The sequence below is a fragment of the Pocillopora verrucosa genome, chromosome 4 (genome assembly GCF_036669915.1).
Source record: "Pocillopora verrucosa isolate sample1 chromosome 4, ASM3666991v2, whole genome shotgun sequence".
NCBI classification, from domain to species: Eukaryota; Metazoa; Cnidaria; class Anthozoa; order Scleractinia; family Pocilloporidae; genus Pocillopora; species Pocillopora verrucosa.
In genome coordinates, this window is record NC_089315.1 from 8719146 (window position 1) to 8739181 (window position 20036).

The 20036-nt window shown below is 39.7% G+C and overlaps 2 protein-coding genes across 3 annotated transcripts; one reads left to right on the forward strand and one right to left on the reverse strand.

Moving 5' to 3' along the window:
* Positions 1 to 1292: 1292 nt before the first annotated feature.
* On the reverse strand, positions 1293 to 6841 carry LOC131795614 (uncharacterized). Its single transcript, XM_059113196.2, is given in 7 exon segments — positions 1293 to 1928; positions 1931 to 1956; positions 1958 to 2691; positions 3440 to 4308; positions 4704 to 4913; positions 5506 to 5667; positions 6709 to 6841. Coding segments are annotated over 7 exon segments (2322 nt in total). The 5' UTR covers positions 6794 to 6841; the 3' UTR covers positions 1293 to 1692.
* Positions 6842 to 7943: 1102 nt separating this feature from the next.
* On the forward strand, positions 7944 to 19752 carry LOC131795708 (uncharacterized). Of its 2 annotated transcripts, XM_066165944.1 has the most exons (15): positions 7944 to 7995; positions 8154 to 8294; positions 8445 to 8543; positions 9026 to 9052; positions 9574 to 10022; positions 10531 to 12406; positions 12842 to 12955; positions 13520 to 13582; positions 14088 to 14207; positions 14718 to 14786; positions 15249 to 15776; positions 16320 to 16376; positions 16921 to 17219; positions 18189 to 18332; positions 19060 to 19752. In XM_066165944.1, exons 3-15 carry the CDS (start codon positions 8480 to 8482, stop codon positions 19153 to 19155), a joined length of 3906 nt encoding a protein of 1301 aa, XP_066022041.1. In that variant the 5' UTR covers positions 7944 to 7995; positions 8154 to 8294; positions 8445 to 8479; the 3' UTR covers positions 19156 to 19752. The 2 variants fall into 2 exon arrangements, with proteins under 2 accessions (XP_066022041.1, XP_058969301.2); XM_059113318.2 differs by having other exon boundaries at positions 14718 to 15776.
* The last annotated feature ends 284 nt before the right edge of the window (positions 19753 to 20036 follow it).

A 20036-nucleotide genomic window follows, 5' to 3' on the forward strand; every position in this document is an offset into this window, starting at 1 on the left:
CAAAGGGTTTTTTTGTCCCATTGAATTTCCAGAGGAAACGTGTGTCAGTTGAAGAGTGAAGTAAAGACAAGAGACAAGAAGAAATAAAACTAGATGCGCGTCAGAATTTTCAAATAGGCTACGACCTACTTGAGCTGAAAACCTTAAAAAAGCAAGCGGCTCCTATCCTCGACTCCTTGCACGCAAATGCGAGACGTGCCCAAAGTTCTCGGCGCGCGGATCGTGACAGCCTCACACAGGTGCAGTATGGCTAACAATGGTTACTAATTAGACATGACTTATGGAAATTTGATTGCTTCCTCTTTGGAAAGTTGGGATGGGAATGGAAAAGGGGGTGGGGTTGATTATCCCTTCTGTTTCACTCTTTACTTGTTCCTCTATCCATTTATTAATACCTTCGATCCAAAGTTGGTAATTTCATGCTTGAGTTAAATTGACAAAAGAGGGAAGCAGTTTCATTTCGATCATTTCACGGAGTGAAGCAGTACGTCTATTCTGGTGAAAATAACCCTTTTACCTTCCTTTCTTTTTCCTCATCTGAACATTCCCTAATACACTGACTATTTCGTTAATAATTTCACATTTCACCGTTGTTCATAAGATCTGATCACCCGATACCGAGAAATCAGACGATAAATTTTGGTAAATTATATTTCCTTTCTTCCTGATAGCACTTCGAAGTGCAGAGACAGAAGAACTGGGTGTCATCACACATGATGTCTTGTATCGGAAGGCTCATATTTATTTATTTGTCACTGAGAGCATTTAACTTTATCTTTGTTTTATTCTCGTCTATAGCAGGCTCGTAATATCAAGTTAGGTTTTACGGTTTGACGGATCTCATTCACCTGCTCCATGCGAAAGACGTGTATCCTGTCTATATTAGAAGGCAGTTGCTTTAACCCGCTTAAATACAGCACACAAATTTTTCAAAACACAATTTCAATTTCTGCGTCTCTCTTCTTTTATATTCTTTTGTGTAAGGACTTTCCCTGCCCCCCCCCCCCCACTCATGTTAAACATGAACATGATCACATGGTATGATGATTGGAATGTTGTACAGTTCTTCTTAATTGAATACTATGATGAAGAAAAGTAACTGAAAACGCACCACTCGCTGTTCCACCTGGCATGTCACATCTTGATCAGTTGCTCTATACAGATCTGTAAGTCAATCCTGAGTGACCTTTTGCCTCTCTATTTGATAACTTGGAAAATATTAAACCAACAAAACAACCTGTCGTCGTTATAAGTCCTTTCAAGAAGAGAATTTTTATCTCCTTGTTGGTTTTCTGTATTAGTCTTTGATAGAGAGTACGAGAGTTGTGCCTCAGTGGCGCTACTTATAAAAGGTGTGGAGAATCAAAGAAGTTGTGCCTCAATGGCGCTATACTTGTACAAAGGTGGTGAGAATAGGGAGAGATATTTCAGACACAGAAGTAAAAGGCTCTTCCTTGGAGCATAGGAACTCTTAAAGTAGGAAAGGAATAACCGGTATTTGATCTACGCATGTTTCGTCATATGCTTTAAGTCTTCATCCGGCTTACCGACTTAGTTTTAACCTTTTTCTTTTGGTTTGGTCCAAAAATGATGTCTTTTTTCTGCCTTGTATTACCACAAGATATTTTTAAATTTGACGAGGTTTCTTTCAGAGAGAAAACAATGGGTAATTTCTTCCCTAAGTCACCTCTTTTATGAGGTTAGCCTTCGTTTCTGCTTCTTCGATTTATAGCGTATTTCCAGTCGTGATAATATCTTCGCAGCTCTGTGAGCTAAATGAAGTCCATTCGATTTTCTTCTTGGCTTTTCCTGATAGGATTTCTGGTCAGTCAATCTGCTGTTTCGCGGTAAGTTTCTAATCGTTGTTCTCTCTTGGGGAATGGACACAGAATGACGTCGTTTCTCCATTTCATCCATATTGCTCATTCGTCGTCATCGTCGTCATCGTCATCATCTGGGGCCCTCATCGTCCTCTCGGCCAATACCCATCATTTTTCGTTGAGCCATAAGCATCATCTCTTCTTGAATCCTCTCCTTTTCATTACGGTTCTCTTTTTCTCTATCCTCCATATGATTTAGAACACTTTTCAGCTGAGTGGCAAGCGTGTGAGCTAGACTTTTCCAGTCCTTTGAATCGCTCATGCTAACAACGGCATAGTTTGGTGGTGGTGACTCAGGACCCGTCTTACTAGAACTTAGATAAGGAACATTTTGTTGCGAAAGGGCCTCGGCGCTAGCTCGAGCGCGGTCCAGATTTTGTGCATGTGCAACTTCCGCGTGATGTTCGCTTGCACCCATATCTGCCGCCAACTCGCGACTGTCCTCCATAGACTTGGCATCGGCTGGAAAATCCTGAGTGGCCTCTTGAACGAGTCTGGTATGGCTGTGATGAGTGCTGTCTCGATCAAACAACTTAATCACATTTTTAATGGCGCTCGTGGCCGCTTTGATTTTAGCTTCCTCTTCCTCTGCCTTAGCTCGGGCCTCTTCGTTTTCAGTCTGGAGTAGATAAGTGGGCGAGGGCAAGCCTCCCGGACGGTCCTCTGTAGTGTAACTCACTCCGGTAGCATGACGGGAGTTTTTCACCTTGAAAATAGCTTTACCAGTTCCCGGCCGCTCGTTGATGGTAAGTGTGACCTGTTTCCCCGATGATTCCGAGACGCGAGGCTTGTTGCGAAACGATAAATTCATCTGTTAAAGAAAAAAAGGACCTGTTTTGTCAACTATTCGTAGTGTTTCTCGCTGAATTCTAGGGGTCATTACCATTAAGTTCGAACAAAACAGAAGCAGCACCTTAAATGTTGGAGTACTTAGCGTGGCAGGTAAAAAAAATTATTGGCGCACCGATAAAGTGATTCATCTCTCTATCAGTAATCAAGAGCTTACTCCTTCAGCAAACGTATAGATGGTTAGCCTAGGAGGCATTGGGGTGCTTCAGTATAGTTTTATGCGATAAGCATGTGAGGGACAACTCTAAGATCGAAAAAAGGGGCTTAACTGAGGAAGAGTCTGAAATGGGTTTTACAATGTCGTTCTCAGAGCTACTGACATAAACGACTTTATGACTAAAGGAAAGGTGGGCCCTGAGGCACGATTTGTCCACACTATTGTTTTGCGTGTCGCACACAGTTGGGGGCATTTTACAAGACTGCTTTCGACTGACTGTCGTAAGAACAAAACCAAAATAAACGCAACGGCTAATCAGGACGGCGGAGAATTCCATAAAGAAACACTAGAGACAGAGTAAATACATGAAAACTTTGTTAAGGGCGAGAAAACGCGAGTGATCAGGGAGCGATTGGGTTTAGTTCAGTTTTCTTGTGTTTTGTTGAGGTAATGCGAGTCTTGCAGACTGAATAACAGAGCATAGAAAACTAAAACTAAAGCAATTCTGAATTATTTTCGACCCGTGGTTGAAGTGGTTCTAACGTGCACTAACCTGTAAAACAGGATTGTTTTTATTGCCATGCTTGTTATCTGCAAACATCAAGTCTATTGGCATGCTTCCCTCTGAACGATCGAGTTTAACAAAGTTTTCAGCCATGCTTGTTGAATTAACCACGGAAGTGTTAGGATGTACATGCACTGATATGTGTTCAAACGCTTGCTGACCTGTTGTGTCATCAGAGCTAATAGGCAAGATGGAGTCTGTGTTTTTTACTCCGTCTCTGCTTTGTAAAGTGCTCATCTCATGAGAGTCTAGACTCTGTGCAGCCAAGTTTAATTTCAAAGTATTTGTATCTGTGTTACCTTCTTTCATTTCTTCATGCATGTATTGATTACCAACACCTGGCAGGAGGTGCTCGTTTACGGAGGCTGCATTATCTAAGAACCCTTCAATCTCCTTTAAGTCCGACTCAGGGACGTTATTTTCTGTGGGAATCCTGCTGCTGGGCGATTTACGTTCCTGGGCGGCCTTAGTATAAGAGCTACTATTGTCTCTCAGTGCTAACAGCTTATCATAAATTAGCGCGTCATGAGGACCTAAATCATTCTTTGTTCCTGGATCAGAGGCCAGGAAATTGGTAGAGTTGTTCAGAACATCATACACCCTTCGACTTGACTTTTCTCCGAGTTCATATCCCATTAGCAGCACAACAGGATTCGTTCCTTTACCAGGCTGTTCACTCACCTGTGTTTTTCCGCTAATAATAGGACCATCCGGCGAATGTGTTTTTTGTTCACGTTCTACTGAGGAAACGTTTGAAGAGAATGACATTTTTCCCTTTGTTTCATCATTCGTGGGTACCGTTGCACTTTGAATACCAATGCGAGCCTTATTAAGCAGACCAAGAGCGTTTGAAGAGGCTAAATAAATCAAGCGAAGAACGAAAAATATATCTGAGTTGGATAAAAAAAACATAGAAAAATACACTATAGGCTCAGTTCTATGAAGCAGCCAGGAACCTTTGTGTAACCTAAAATGAACCGATGTAGCTTAACATCAATTTATAATGGTAGTCTTTGTGGGGTTGTGACTTCCTACATGCCAGTTACAGTTAGGAAACTTTTTGTTATCCAGGTATATTTTACCAGTTGCTGGTTAATTGACAACTATCCTTTCATAACATAATAGCTGCCAGCAAAAACTACAGATTTTTTATCATTGTGAGAATTTGTGTAATAGATTGGCGATTGATACATCAGAGCTGGTTCACGTGTTACCTGCCATTAGAAACTTGCATCATGATTTTGACTCAAACCTGATAATTCAGTGTAATCCATATCTCCTTCCAGCTGAGTTGCTATAGCCTTAGCTGCATCTTCTACTTGTGGTGTTGTCTCTTTTCCCAGTATTTGCACCGGTGGTCTCTTGGGTGGCTTTGTGGACGATGCATGTGCATTGACTGGTTTCTTTAATCGCCCCCAGACTCCCTTTATATCTATCACTTGCCATTGTTTTTGGCCTGGAACTTAAAACATACAGTTGGTTCTAGACATACCTTATGACGTATTTGTGAGATTTCTTAAGGTCTTGCAAGCAGAAAGAAGAAAGTGAGATATTGTCCGCACTGGCCAAACAGAGCAATGGGAAATATTCAAAGAGAAATAAGAGAAAACAGGAACCAACAAGGAGTGCATCTGAACATGATTGGCTGAAATGGCAGCATTATTTTTTAGACCAATCAAGGAGCGAAGTAAAAGAAAACCAAAAGGATTCCGGATACTTTTTGATACCCCAATGCAAACTCCAGTAGGAACAATATATTTTTTCGAGGAATGGTTTGATCCGTTTTCAGATCAAGCAAGATGGAAGTGTATGAGACACTAATTAAAATGGGTTACCGCATGGTTGGTCGCGATGTCTAGGTATCAGCTTAATTTCCCGTTTTGTGACTTGAATAACTAATCTTCATAGTGAAGCCTCGACAACCTAAAAAATGTCATTCGGACCAAATTGCTGCACTGAAAAAAGGCCTCAAAACTGCCTCGATTTTCCATTTCCAATTGGAAATTAGATGTTCGTGATTAGTAATGATCCAATGGGAGAATTATAATACTTACCACAGTACTGGCAAGTTTTGTTACAAACGTGCTGCATTTGTCGACGATATTTGAAGCAGAAACCCATATCTTTCCACTTGTGACATCTTGTCAGCACCCCATTAAAGTCTCGACAGTTATTATTCACCGTAGCAATGAATTGTCTCGTGTTTCCTGGAATATCTGCAGTGTAGAAAAAAATGAAATGTTTCTGGCACGAGTTCCGCTCTTCTAGGATCGTTCGGTGGTTACCAAGAAAAAGGAATATAGTTAAGTGGAGATTGGGGTACATTCCCATGTGTATAGCACTATTAGACACTATGAGCAAAGTCCTTCCCTTTTTAAATCAGAGCGCATTTCGACTAAAGCCAGTTGAAAATAAAACATTACATATGAGGAGAATATCATTGGATTGATTGTTTAAAGGAATTCTTACTTTTGTTCTTTGAATTCATTTTTAACTGATTCATTCTTAACAGATTAGGACGGCACTTGTCTTGTAGCCTTCTTTGCGTTTAGAATGATCGCATTTTCCATAGAATTTAAAAATGCTCCCTAAGAAAATCTTAAGCGAGAAAAAATGTGCCTTTTCTCTAAATTCCAGAAAAAAAACAATATGATCATAGCCGGAATCAAGAATTATTGGCATAATTGGAGCTAGGGTTCGTGGGAAAATGATGAATATGTGGAAGTATAAAAAAAGATGTTTTTCGTCTTGTCACGAGCGTGGGACAAAGAAAAAAAATTCTGAGTCCCCAGGAGGAATCGAACCTCAGACCTTCGGATTCCGCGCTCCGATGCTCTACCAATGTGGAAGTATGTTTTCACTTTATCATCAAATTAACCCTTTCACTCCCCAGATCTCATTAGAGCTTGTTACACAATGCTTATGATGTTAGTTTGGAGAATTGGTATCGGATCAACTTATAATCCCCTAGTTGATATTTTTCTTTATTCTCATCACTTTCCTGTTTGATATTGTAATGATATTGTAAGGAGAAACTGTGTTGTGGTCACTCGAAAGAGTTACAGGGGTGACGAGGAAAGCGGGTAGTGTAATGAGGAAAGTCAGTTCTGAAGCCGGCAATTGATGTGGGTGTCAAGTGATATGGAGCCGATGTGAACTTGATCCATTCAAATCTTAATTGACCTGGAACATTGCTTATGGCTTATAGGACCTCCTCGTTACAATATGAACGATATGAAGTGTAACAAAGTAATTACCTAATTCCTTGTAGGCCAGGACAGTAAAAGCCGTCAAAAGAACCATCGCCCATATTTTGCAAAGAAGGATTCTTATTGATTCCATTGCGTTCTTTAAAACAACCACATCACCTCGATACCTTTGATTTCTTCTTGTAAATCGCGAAAAATTAATGTTTTGTGTGTGTGTCGAGATTTCAATTATAACTTGTCAAGTGTAATTCGACGTTTCCGAGTATTCCATAACGCCGTTGTCGCACATGTAGCAGATTCTTGTACTTTACAGCACACACCATCGATAGAAAACCGTCACTATTCTGAAATTTCACCATATTTTTGGCTAAAGGGTTTCTCTATCATTGTGACGCCAGACCGTTCACTCGGTTTTTCGATTAAATTTTCATCCCTGCCGGAACCGAATCACAACACTCGTGAAATGCTCTTGAAAAGGAAAGTCAAATGTCAAGGTGAGTGAAGTCATTGGTTGGTTCAAAAGAAGGGATAAACACTCGACAAGTAAACGCCCCTTGAACATGTTCCGCTTTTGAAGTTGACGCTGTGTGTCTCCACTAGGGACGGTACCAGAAACTATTGAAATTCAGGTACCAAAAGATGACCCATTTTTTTATTTTGTCACTGAACAAAAAAATAATAATAAATATAATTTCTATTTGTTACATGACCGAGCCTCGAGTATTCACCTTCCTATTCCATTGCTCAGCACATGATGGCGAAACTACTTTTGGAGTTCTATCGAGTGTTTGCAATAATCTCTCCAAACAAGAGGGTACTGGAAACAAGTGGCACTTCCTGTTATTTCAGCGACTGAAAGTCTCAATTAATTACTACCATCGGAACAGTTAAATTTATCACCCAACTTATTTCCGAGATTAGTACGTTTCAGCACGTCACTGATCAAACAACTTTCGTAATGGGCAGAGAAAGTTAATTAAATTATAAAATAATTTAAAGCAATCAAACAAATGCGTCGTTCGAAGTTTCCGTTGCAGATGTACCCTTAGCCTCACTTGATCGCCTGACTTTCTTTTCTTTTCCTTATTTGTCATTTCATTATCAGTTTCTCCTTGAAATATTTTTAGTCGGCGTCGATGAAACTTCATAAAGAAAAGATAAAAAAGGAATATGTTCATCCGACAACATTGGTCTAATCCTTTTTCTCCTCGAGGCAAAGCGTTTGTCAGTAAGCCTCGATTTCGTGTACCAGACCCAGTTTTCCTGGCTGTCTCTCAATCTGTCGAACATGGATAATGGCTGCGAACGTTATTTGTTAATAAGACTTGATAAAAGGTGAGAATTATGACAGTGTAAAAAGACTACTCGGTCATGCAACCCAACACTTATCACCTAGTTAGTGACTGGTTTAGCAAAACGGCTGTGAACCTTTTCAGGACCTAACCTGTTGGTTATGAATTAATAATGACTGGCAATTACTGAACTAGAAACAGGGCTTTTTCTTTTAAGGAAGACCTTGTTTACTGTTCCAAGAAGAAAAATTGACTGGAATCGTTTTGTTGTTACCGTCCTGTAATGCATTCACCTCGTAAGAACAGCACTGGTTTCTAAAAGAGAGTACATTAGAAAAAATGGTAAGTAAGTGTGAAAACGCTTTTACTCTTCAATGCTAACTGACTTAAATCACAGACAAAATGTTTGTCCGCTAAGTTCTCAAACGTAGCATCAAAACTGCTTCGAGGATATATCATATACCGATTACCTCTTTATGCTCTGTTTCACAGGTTTAGGATGTTAATTGGATGCTTCTCTGGTAGACATGATGTCAAAGATTGTCTCGTCCGCCCTGCTTTACCTTATGATACAGCACGCTACCGCAACAGGTATCTGCGACTCTATGGTAGTCACAACAAAATAATCCGCGCACTAATAAACTTTTTTGTATTTCCTTTTACTTGCACTTCTGTAACTCCCACTTAGCTTGTGTTCACGGCCGGAGGGCGATTGGAAATATGCCAAATTGTTATAACGAAAGAACTTGAATTTAAAATAAAGCCACAATCAGCTTCATCGAGTATTCATGAACATCCGATTATCGTGTTGGACTTCTTTTATCTCTCTCTTAGTTAACACACTTGCATCAGCACTTTAATGAGTCTCATGGTAAAACTTAGGGCGCGTAAATTGCGTGGATATTCCATACTAAAAATGCTATAACTATTTACATCATGCCAATTTAGCTTTTTTAAACAGTTGGACAAACGTTCTGATCATTGTGACTGTTAATTAGTTGTATAGATGAATCAAATATGCCACGCGTGAAGGCTATTATTGAGTTTTTTTTATTATTGTTGTTATTATTTAGATGATGAACCATATGGCTCAACTAGAGGTGAGTTTCACTTAGGCAACTTGAAGACATTGCATACGTTTGGAAATCATATACATTGTCTTGTATGATCCAAGGAAAATTTTGGTATTTCCTTAATTCAGTGTTAGCGGAAATCTCTTTGCTTGCATGGCAAATATCACCATCATTTTCGTCAAAATCACAGATATCATTTGGGGCTGAGGCAACAAACTCGTAAAGATAAATCGTTTTGGAACCGTGGCTCCTTCATGGTATCTCTTTTGTAATTTTTTTAAGGGGCTCTCACGAATAATGTTTCTACAAAATCGTTGCACTGCGTCTAAAATGTGACTACCATGAATTTTCCTCTTGTAATATTACCCCTGAGTCAAGCATTACTGCCATGAGAGTAAAGGAGACTATCGCCAACTTATGAAGCTCTTGATTATTAAACAAATTCTCCTCTTCAGTATGAAAGCAGTGTAAAGAGAACAGTAGGGAGAATATGTATTCTAATGTTAGGGTGTAAAGGGTTAAGACAAGTTTCTCTTCTAATGCTGTAGGTTGTACTTCAGCTTGCCAGAGAGAGTGCATCGAGGTTATCAACAAATACCGATTGAACCATAATGCAAAGGGAGTAAAGTTCTCCCAGTTTCTTGCTAACAAGGCTCAGAGATGGGCAGACGGAGGAAAATTCGGGTATGACATGAAATCTCGCAGGAAATACGGGCAGCTAATCGAGTGGGACGTAAAAGATGAACTTCAGAATTTTACAAACGTAATCAAACATTGGCACGATAAGGAAAGAGATTTTGACTTCGCTTCTGGTCGATCAAAGACCGGAAAAACCCTTCATGATTTTACGCAAATCGTTTGGAAGAAGGCCAAAAAGGCCGGCTGTGGTCAGAGCGAAATATTCGGCTCAAAGTATTATGTGGTGTGGATGGATTCTGATGGTGTTGTGAGTCCGAATATAGAAGTTGATGAAACAAATATTGGATCTCCCAAGATGGTACGTCGGGTATTCTATTAAAAAAAAAAAAAGATTCTATGTTAGCGTGCGTTTGTTTAGGAGTGGATCACAGATGACGTCAAAATATGGTAAGAACAAGAAAGTGGCGCACGAGGCGCAGCCGAGTGTGTCACTGATGATCTTACCACATTTTGAGGTCATCTGTGACCTATTGCTAAACCGATCCACGGAAATGCGGAATCTATCTGTTATATATGATAAAAAAGCAAACTGCTGCTGATGGTTACGTCATCTATGCGTTTGTACTCTAATATATCATGAATAAGAATGAATCAGAATGCGTATACAATTCAGCTTATCACATAAATCGTCCTTTTCGACCCAAGACGATGACTTCCGTCGTTTTTGTACTATTTGCAAAAAGGCGTTCGCAATGAGATTATTCCGAAGATTATAATGAAAATAAGTGTACCTCATAACTTACGAAGTTTAAATTGAATTATTTGTGTTTCACGTGCAAACCTTGTCCATAATTAATCTGTTTTAGAACGATCTTCACTGGTTCGAACGAGCTAATCAGTCGACTAAAAGGAAATCTACTCATGTAGTGCCGCTAAGACCACAGGACGCAGATTCCTCACCAAGGGGTCGTGTGGAGCCTGAATCACCAATAAATGCTTTGAGGGGTGGTGGTGAGCAAGGCAAACCTGCTGGTCACCCTGATTTGAATGAAGTTCGAGAAGAGCAAAAGGTGTTGAATAACAATGCTCTTTTGAAACAATATCTATTTCATGACACCCTTAACAATGTGGTATTGAATGAAAATAAGGAAACTGCTAGTTACCACGTAGTTCCTGGAGCAGAAGACGGCGCCAACTGGCAAAAAGGAGCAGAAAGCCTAATACAGCTAGATCATGACAAGGGGAATACGAACCATACCTCACCCACTCAAGGCATGACGTCGCCAGACAATACACCGACGTCATCTAGTAATGGTATGACCTCTCCGATTAGAGATGGGGAAGACGATGATAGTAAACAGGCGGCTAGGTTCCAATCCCTGGTGATCCAGGACGATGACATGCTGACAAAGAGTGAAGAAGACGGCAACGGAACAGTCTCCACGGAAGCCAGCGATAGCGACGATATCGCGGAAGGGGATGAGTATCAGCAGGCAGCCATCCAGTCTATGATGAAGCAAGAAGACGATATGATACAGAATGAAGAGCCTGCAGATGACGAAGAGTTGTCAGGAGGGACTCCTCAACCGGGCAAGGCAACATTTGGAACCTCAAACAAAGTGGCACCAAACGATGTCAATGGCAAAAGTTATTCAAAACCCTCTACAAAATCAAATGAAGCTTTTGTAATAAATATAACCGAGGATCATCAGGGAGAAGACGGAAAATCGTTCTATACATCAGGTGTGGCCCTCAATAATAATCCCAACGAGACGAACACATTTACTGCATCAAATAACAAACCTGCTCTTGATTTATTTAAGGGTAGCGCTAATTCGTCTCTTCGCAATGACGAAACAAAGAACCAGTCAACGGCAGGCATCCGGCCAGGGACTCCTCCTGATTCACTTTCAAAAGAAAGACATGGCAGTGATGAGAATGAAGATCAAACAAAAGGTAGGATGCAAACATCAGGAGATTCCTTATTGAAGAATAACAAAACAATAAACCAGATAAAGGTAAATACTTCACAATCTGCCATATTAAATTATGACAACCTGTCAAATCAAGAGAAAACAATGCAACAATCTAAATCAAAAGAGAATGCTCTGACAGGCCCGGTCAGCACAAGCTCTAATTCAAGCAATGATATGGAGCAAGTTGTAAATATGGCTTCCAGTCCAAAGGCATCAAGCTCTCAAGGGAAACTTATACCTGGTGAGATTCAAGCTGAGAAAAAGCCCTTTTCGTCGAATATGCGACCGCGACTAACTTTAACAGAAATGATTACACCTGGGGTGAAAATTAATCCTGTCGAGAATTCCCCATCTATCCCTCAAACACATTACACACCCAGACCTTTAGAACAAACAGTAACAGCATTAGTCAGCCACCTTCCAACATCTGCGGCCTCAGGAAGTCAGAAAGCTGAACAATCGATGCTTACATCGGGCACAAAACCACACAATGGTCAGTCAACTGAGTCAAATACTGCGATTCAGTCACCTGTTGCCAACAGCCTCGATGCCAGCTCACATGACTCTGATCTTCATCACGTGAATTCACCAGCTCTGATCACTTTGCCGAATTCCAGTAGCCGGCCTATAAAGCTCGTTTTCCATGTTCAAGATATGAAGTCAAAAGGGGTGTCGCCAAACACTCAGATTAGTGGGTCCCAGGGCAGCGATGACAACCAGTCAGCATCTGTGTTGAATATTGCCGCAGATATGGTGAACAATGAAGGTAAGTAAGTTTCTAAGTACGTATTAAAAAATAAAGGTGGGGCTAAAGAGTGATTCCAAGCAATGTGATCCTGTCTTTGTGAAAAATATGCAATGATTTGTAATAATTAAGTGATCTGGCTTCCGACCGATTGCCAATATGACCTTGGTATAGGACCCACCCTCTCCCGACTAGAAATATCTTCCACGACGTCTGCGACAGACAATGGCGGGGCTGTTATCTTTTATCAAAAAAAAAATCGAAGACGACGAAGATATTTACAAAGAAGTAAAGTTTTATGCAATTATTTATTATCTAGCAAAACCTTGGTTTGCACTCGAAGTTGTTGGCGTTCAAACTGGTGCACATTAATATCAATTACTATTAACAATTACATTCTAGCACCTAAAAAAGAACATGACTAACCAGCGATTTATCTGTCCATCGTATCTTCAGAATGTCACGATGACACCTTACAATGTCACCTTTGGGCTCACCATGGACACTGCAGAGGAACTGCATACGCAGAATTTATGAGAAGACATTGTAAAGCTACCTGTGGATATTGTGGTAATTCTAAAAGCATTATTTAAAAGTCTTTCTGAATCGTCATTTGTTGCCTTTGACTTGCAGCTCATAATAAGAGCAAATTTCAACCGTACAACTACTTACAATCTACTTACACAGCACTTAGCTTCACAGCTTTGATTTAACGGCCTTAGAATAAACACGTTATGTAACCTGTTACTTACCCGCTTCATGGCTTTTAGCTTGTGTGAACTTAACAGAACGACGCAACTCTTTCCTTTGTGACTGCCATTCTCACCTTGAACTAGATTTTCCAACTTTTTACTTGACATCCCATCCTGGCTTCAATCCTCTTCAAACTGTCTCAGGCGTTTCCTATTTTCTTCACCCTTTGGTGCTCAGGCCATAGCAAAGTGACGAAGGTTACTATAGCTAAGAAATATGATTATACGGATAGGAATCGAACTCTTTGCTGGGAATCTTACCCGTGAATGTTGATATTTCATGAAGCTGTTGCCAAATGTAATAAAAAGACAAAGAAACTCACGGGACACTTTTCATGGCAAGGCTTTGATAAATGCTGCAGAATGTTCTTTCTGGTTGTAGGTCTTCCTTCGGTCATCAAAGAAAGTGAAAATCACAAAAAAGCCCAAAGTGTGGCTCAAGATGGTAAGTGTTGGTTAATTCATGATGAAGCGTGCCTTTTTTGAGGGTCACAGTGCTTGATATTACTCATTCATCACCCACTGAACGAGAGGTATTTCTGTGTGTGAGTTCGCAACGTGTAACTGTAACTTGAGTTGTACCACGTCAACTCTATTACAAAATAATGAAGGTCACCGCACCTTTAAAGGGTGACCTTACCAGGTACCAAGTAGCGTATTATGAACTGGTCTCAGATTCATCATCACCTCTAAGAGGCACCAACTCCTGAACAGCTAATAATGCCTCTCATACGTGTGTGGGATCACGAATCACTACTCCTGAATTTGCAAAGCATCCTTAATGACATATAACCGGTGATTCTATTTCAAAGAAGGTACTTCGATCACTGCAATCACAATATTTTGGAATTACTATCCCTCGGGACTTTATCTCTGCTCAGGTTACTTACTTACTTCTTGAAAAGATGCAGCGCACTGATTTATCACTAATTGTGGATTATTTTCTTAAGAACCCTGCCAAGATATGCCTAAATATCAATTTAGCTGTCCCAGATGGCAAGCTCAAGGCTATTGTGAAAAGAAAGAAAATGAAATGAAAATGGTTTGTAAAAGGACATGTGGTTTCTGTGGTAAGTAAATAGTTCATTAAAAGCTAGACCCTTACAATCGAGAATAGGAAAAGTAGGTTACCCTGGCAAACTAAAATTTCCCGGTAATCATGCATCTCATTTCATGAAACACTCGGCCACATTACGCACTTGAAAAACCAAAAATAGGTCTTAGTCTGCCACCTACCTAAAACTGTAACTTTCAAATACTTTATAATAATTGTTGTACCAGGAGAATGCTTCCTATTGTCTTTAATGATTCTAATGCGATAATGGATCTGTACAACTAATTGATCGCAGAACGTTACTTATGATGAGATGAATCAGAAATATCCCTCCGCCCTTTTCCTTGACAACCGCGTTTGACAAGTACGCTTTGAAAGAAAAAAAAGGCACTGGTAAAAATGCGCCTTTAGAGTCATAAAAAGCCGAGAAACGAATGTACTATAAATCATCTATGCAAATATTTTTTCAATTTCAAAACGTTGAGTTTGTCATTCATAAATACCTTTTGTTTTGCTTTCGTTGCAGTGGCCGATCCAGTACACGCACCTAATGAAGCTGTGGTATCTCAACATTCTCCTCTACAGGCTAACACGGGTAACACTAACACTGCTAATGTTAAAGCTCCACAATTGTCAAAGCCGCCGGCATCATTACCAGAAAAGTCCACTGAAAATAACATATCAAATGATCAACTGCATTTAACACCACAGTTTGATGATCAAACTATAAACATAACACCCCTGAAAGCAAAAGTGTCACTGACATCTTTATCAGAAAAGGCAAATGAAAATAACATACTAAATGATCAACCTCGCTTAACACCACAGTTTGATATGCAAACAATAAACATAACACCCCTGAAAGCAAGAATTTCATTGACATCATTACCAGCAAAGTTTGATAAAAGTAACAAATTAAATGACCAACCTAAACTAAAACAACAGTTTGACATGCAAAACATAGAAATTACACCCCTAAAACCGAAGATTTCGTTGATTAAAGTCTTCGAGCCATTTGTAGGATCACTTACTAAATCCAACTCTACGAATACCACAGAGGCTTCAAAGACATCATCTAAGTCTTCCCAAGACAAGCATCTTACTAAAGAAACAGAAAGCTCACCCTCCAAGAATCAGGATGACCAAATTCTTACAGTTGGCGCAAAAAATATTCACAATTTTACTCTAAAATCCGTTGGTCAGACCCTCGTCCAAAAAAATAGAACCTCACTTTTGGATCAGAGTGGTCCTAACACACCAAGTTCTTTGCCTCGTGAGCAGGGCGTGCCCATCGAGCTTAACAACTTTATAAAAAGACCCATTAAATTTGGTTTGTCTCATTTAAATGGAGCAGAACTTCAGTCAAGTCTATTTCCTGCTGGAAACAGAGTTAACAGCCAAAACTATCGATCACAGGGAGAAGACAACTTGATTATGGAAGGTATCGAGGCACTAAAACACAGGTTGCAGGCTCCGGTGCACATAAGTGCTGTGGCAAAGAGTAACCCAGCGTGTGGGCAAAGACTCTGCAAGGAAAAAGTGAAAACCCAAGAAGCAAAAACTAGAGAAACCATAGGAGATCAAGGTGGAAAATAAATATTTACTTGATGACTGGGTGTGGTGAACTGGGTGGGAAAATATTCGGCTCAAAGTCGTGACGTAAGGACCGAGCGCAGCTAGCTCCTTTAAACTGAATATTTTCCAGTCCAGCCCGACAAAATTAATCAATAAGCATTTTATCATATGACCTTCGCTCAAGCCATCACGTACCACAGAGACTTTTTTTTAAAACATTTTCAATTTAAGCTCTCGAGGGGCCTTATGGGTCACAAGTGATACTGTTAAAAATTGAAAAGATGTTTGAAAAAATCTTCCTTATAGCCAATGTGGTCTGCAAACAGTTATGGATAATTTCAGAATAATCCTAATTATTGATGTGAAAAGTCGTCGAAAAAAGTTAATATTTATATTCAAATGGTTCACCTTATAGTTAGTTTCATCAAGATTGAAGAAGTAGAAAACTTCCATTTAAGACGCTATTTTAAAAAAATTCAAAAATCACTGAAACTTAATCTGTTCTTAAAGTGGAGGAAATATTTATCAAACTTCTTTTCCTTGTATTATTTAGCACTGGCTGACGTTGCAGCTGCTCGCAAGACTGAAGAGAAACCCGTCTCGACAACTGGTAATGGTTGATTTAAAAGGAATTTTGTTATTATTTTTTCTTATCCTTGGTAAATCCAATCAAAAAAGTGATTCTTTTGAATCGTTGGATATCGACAGTGGCTACATCATATAATTTTGCAATGTTCTTGCTTAGTGTTAAAAGGATTATTTAACTTATGCATAGTAAACTATTAGTTTTGCAGTCATTACTAAAGAGACACTCTTACGCTTTATGACGTATTTCTTCAAATCACCTCCGAAAACGTCCGTCAATAACAAATTCAAGAGAGGATTTTGAAGAGCAGAAATGCAAAATTAATATTTTGTTTTTCATAATCATAACCGTTTACGTGAAAAGGTTTGTTTGTTGAGTTAAAATTAATCAGTCATTAAAGAAAGATAATAAGAGAACCGTCAAATCGCCCAAATGGTTTGGTTTCGAATTCTCATTCAAAAATAAAGTCGCGATTTTCCTAGTAAAATACTAAGTGTCTTGGTCTATGCCAGAATAAACGTTTAAAGTTACGCACGTAGGTCGCAACCTCAGCCATTGTTTATTTAAGGTTGTAACAGCTCGTGTCAACAAGAATGTCTGGCGGCTCACAACAGATATCGTTTAAACCATGGCGCATCACCCTTGATATTGGACCAAACATTAGCCGATCAGGCTCAACAGTGGGCTGATAAAAAAGTGTTTAAACATTCCCCCTGGGCAGGGGGGCAGGGTGGGGAGACAATCGCGCTGGGTAGCCTTTACCCTTCGTTCACTGCTGCAGTTAAAGCTTGGCACGACGAAGAGAAGGATTTTGATTGGTCAACTGGAACTGCCATCGGAGATATGAAAGTCAATCACTTTACTCAGGTGTGGATGTGAATGTTTTCTATTTCTACCATTTTTAAGCTTAAGTTATTAAGAGTTAGTGTTTACTCTGAAATCTGCAAGTATGAATGAAGCCAAAAAGAGACAGCAGTTTATCGTTTTGTCGGTCTTTCAGTGTAGCATTTTTATTCATTGTTTCGCGTACAGTCAAACCTGTATACTAATCGGCTAACCACGGGGAATGGCGGTAATGTACAGAAAAGGGTTGATGTAAAAAACGATAAAAAAATTGCTTTTTTACGCCATAATTGACCACTTAATCGACAAAGACTCACTCAAAAATACTACTGACATTGATTTCGGGAGGGATGGGTTAAATTCACGTCAAATATTATTATTAATTTTATTTGAGTGGTTCCGGTTTAAGTGACCGTTAACTACGGGTGGAGGACAACAAAAACAGACCGTTACGACTCACTCAAAGGTGACCACGTCCGCTTAATAGAGATGACCGTTGAATAGAGGTAAAAATGACAGTGATTGAAGGGAAAACAAATTCGGGACTTTGACAACCGACCGCTTAGAACAGGGTGGCCGCTTAATACCGTGCTGCTTTGTACAAGTTGGACTGTATTTCCCCGCGTGACTGTCTTTACCGCCGAGGCTCGCCAGTCATTTTCTTGTAAAATGATGTGGACAAGTTTTTACTTCAAGATAGAAATTATTGTCATAAAGGTTGATGTAATGGGAATTCGTAGCTATCATCATTAACTAGTGTGGTGACTCCATTTTTATATTAACCTTCGAATTTCAATAAAACGACAAAAAGCCATAAGGTAAAGCCTAACGATAACTTCATTCCTCGATTCTATTTCAGAGATGGTAACATCAAAAACAAAATGTTTTAAATCCGAATGATGTAGCATGAATTAAATTCCTCGATGGGAGAAATTAGAGGTCAATGTTTCGTTTGATTTTGTAGGTTTATTATTCGGGTTTTTTAATTTCTAGGTGGTTTGGAAGGGAGCACATTTACTTGGATGTGGCAAAACTATTGTGAATGGCGAACCATATTACATTGCACAAATGGATACCCCAGGGGTCATAGCGGGCGTACCAGGTTTTGACAAGTCCAACGTAGGTGAACCAAAGGAGGTAAGCAGTGAATCATAGGGAAGGGGAGAGGAGAAGGTCTTGCATAAACCTCAAATGAAATGATTCTGTAGATGTGACACACGAGGCTCAGCCGACAGCACCAAAAATACAACAGGACACGAAAGGCTAAGTAATATTATAAGTGCTAATACTTTTCAAATCTTCTTTGTAAATTCTAGTTTTTGTTATCATTATGGTAATCGTAATTGTCACCGTTACTTTTATCGCTAGTAGTGTCATTATCGTTGTATTTTTCGTCTTTCTTGTTGACGTCGTCACAATCAGTGTTATCGTCTTAACTTTAACTTTATTGCGATTATAGCCATCGTATTTTCTGTCGTTACCGTCAACCTTCTAAGTAATGACGTCCTTATAGTAACAAAAGAAACCATTATGGTGGTGTTTTACAGCTGTAGCGACGATGTTTAACTATGACGAAGCAATTACAGTTTACAGCGTCGCTTACTATAATATAAAGAAATCAACGTCGTAGTACCTATTTACAACTCCGTGTAACGGATCAATATCAGTATCTGGGCAACTGCCCAATATCATGAGGTCGTTTTTGTTAACAGCATCAAGATACTTTACGTTATCGTTGTCATCGTCCCCGGCGTTCTTGTCATTGGTATCATTGTTGAGTAGGAAAATATGATTGTGTTGAAGTCTAGGTTTCTTCATTCAACTGATTAACTTGGGTAGTAATCATTCCTTCTTCGTCAACTAGCCTGATCTAAACTGGTTCATGGACAGTTCGCCTTACTGGAAAGAAATGCAAACTAAGGATGCCATCCCCAAGAACATCGAGCATCGAATATTGTGATCGCAATAACTTTCCCGAAATATGCAACGTGTGGGAAAGAACTTGTGTTTTTAAGCAACCGAGAAGCGGAGTAAGCGAATTAACGTTGTGTGTTACTACTGACGCATCTGCGTGAACACTTAACACAGTGATGAGGCGAATGGCGAGGACAGTAATGATCTAGACATGAACTTGCAGTAGTCTTAAGAATTTTCGGGAGAAGCTCGTTTTTTACGCTCCATAGTGGTGCCAGATCTCCTCTTCAGCGTAACACGTTAAGACGTTGCCCAGTCCAAGTAGAAAAGTCTACATTTGTTTTTGAAGTTCTTGCTCTCAGACTAAACAAAATTTAAACAATACCACGTTGTTTTGAGGAGGACAGCTAACAAGGAAATTTACAAAGTTTTAATACACACTTGAGAACTCTTCTTGATCTAAATCGGATCTTTTGTTTCATCGCAAGTTGCTGTTGACGTCCTGTTTTGCGAGAGGTTCCTATTGCCCTGGAATGACGTATCCTGGTCATCGAAAAACGGATATTACCATGGACATCGTAAACTTAGAAACAAACGATATATGGTGATTTGTAGAAATTATTCGACTGTAATTCAGTGATTTGAACTGGGGGGGGGGGGGGTAAAATTTGAACGTGTGGTCTGATCATAAGGGTGAGGGTATTCCTGAGAAGGACTGATGCCGATTGTAGCGATTGACGTTTCGAGAATGTTAGAGTCGCAGTTGAGTGACATCCGCTGAGGTTTTTACTCTCTTTTCTTTTGAGGTTTTCCAAACGTCAGTCAACTACTATAGACAACAGTAGTTCCCAGGACTTTCCTCACCTGGACGATCAGACGACACGATCAGAAATTACACTCTTGCACGAATTTTATGATGAGGAAATA

What these genes read in the sequence shown, in the direction of transcription:
- LOC131795708 (XM_059113318.2), top strand. Translation starts at nt 8,480, where the DNA reads ATGATGTCAAAGATTGTCTCGTCCGCCCTGCTTTACCTTATGATACAG. An exon ending in AGATATGGTGAACAATGAAG is followed by an intron (nt 12,407 to 12,841) that starts GTAAGTAAGTTT and finishes TCGTATCTTCAG; the next exon opens with AATGTCACGATGACACCTTA. An exon ending in AAGTCAATCACTTTACTCAG is followed by an intron (nt 17,220 to 18,188) that starts GTGTGGATGTGA and finishes TTTAATTTCTAG; the next exon opens with GTGGTTTGGAAGGGAGCACA.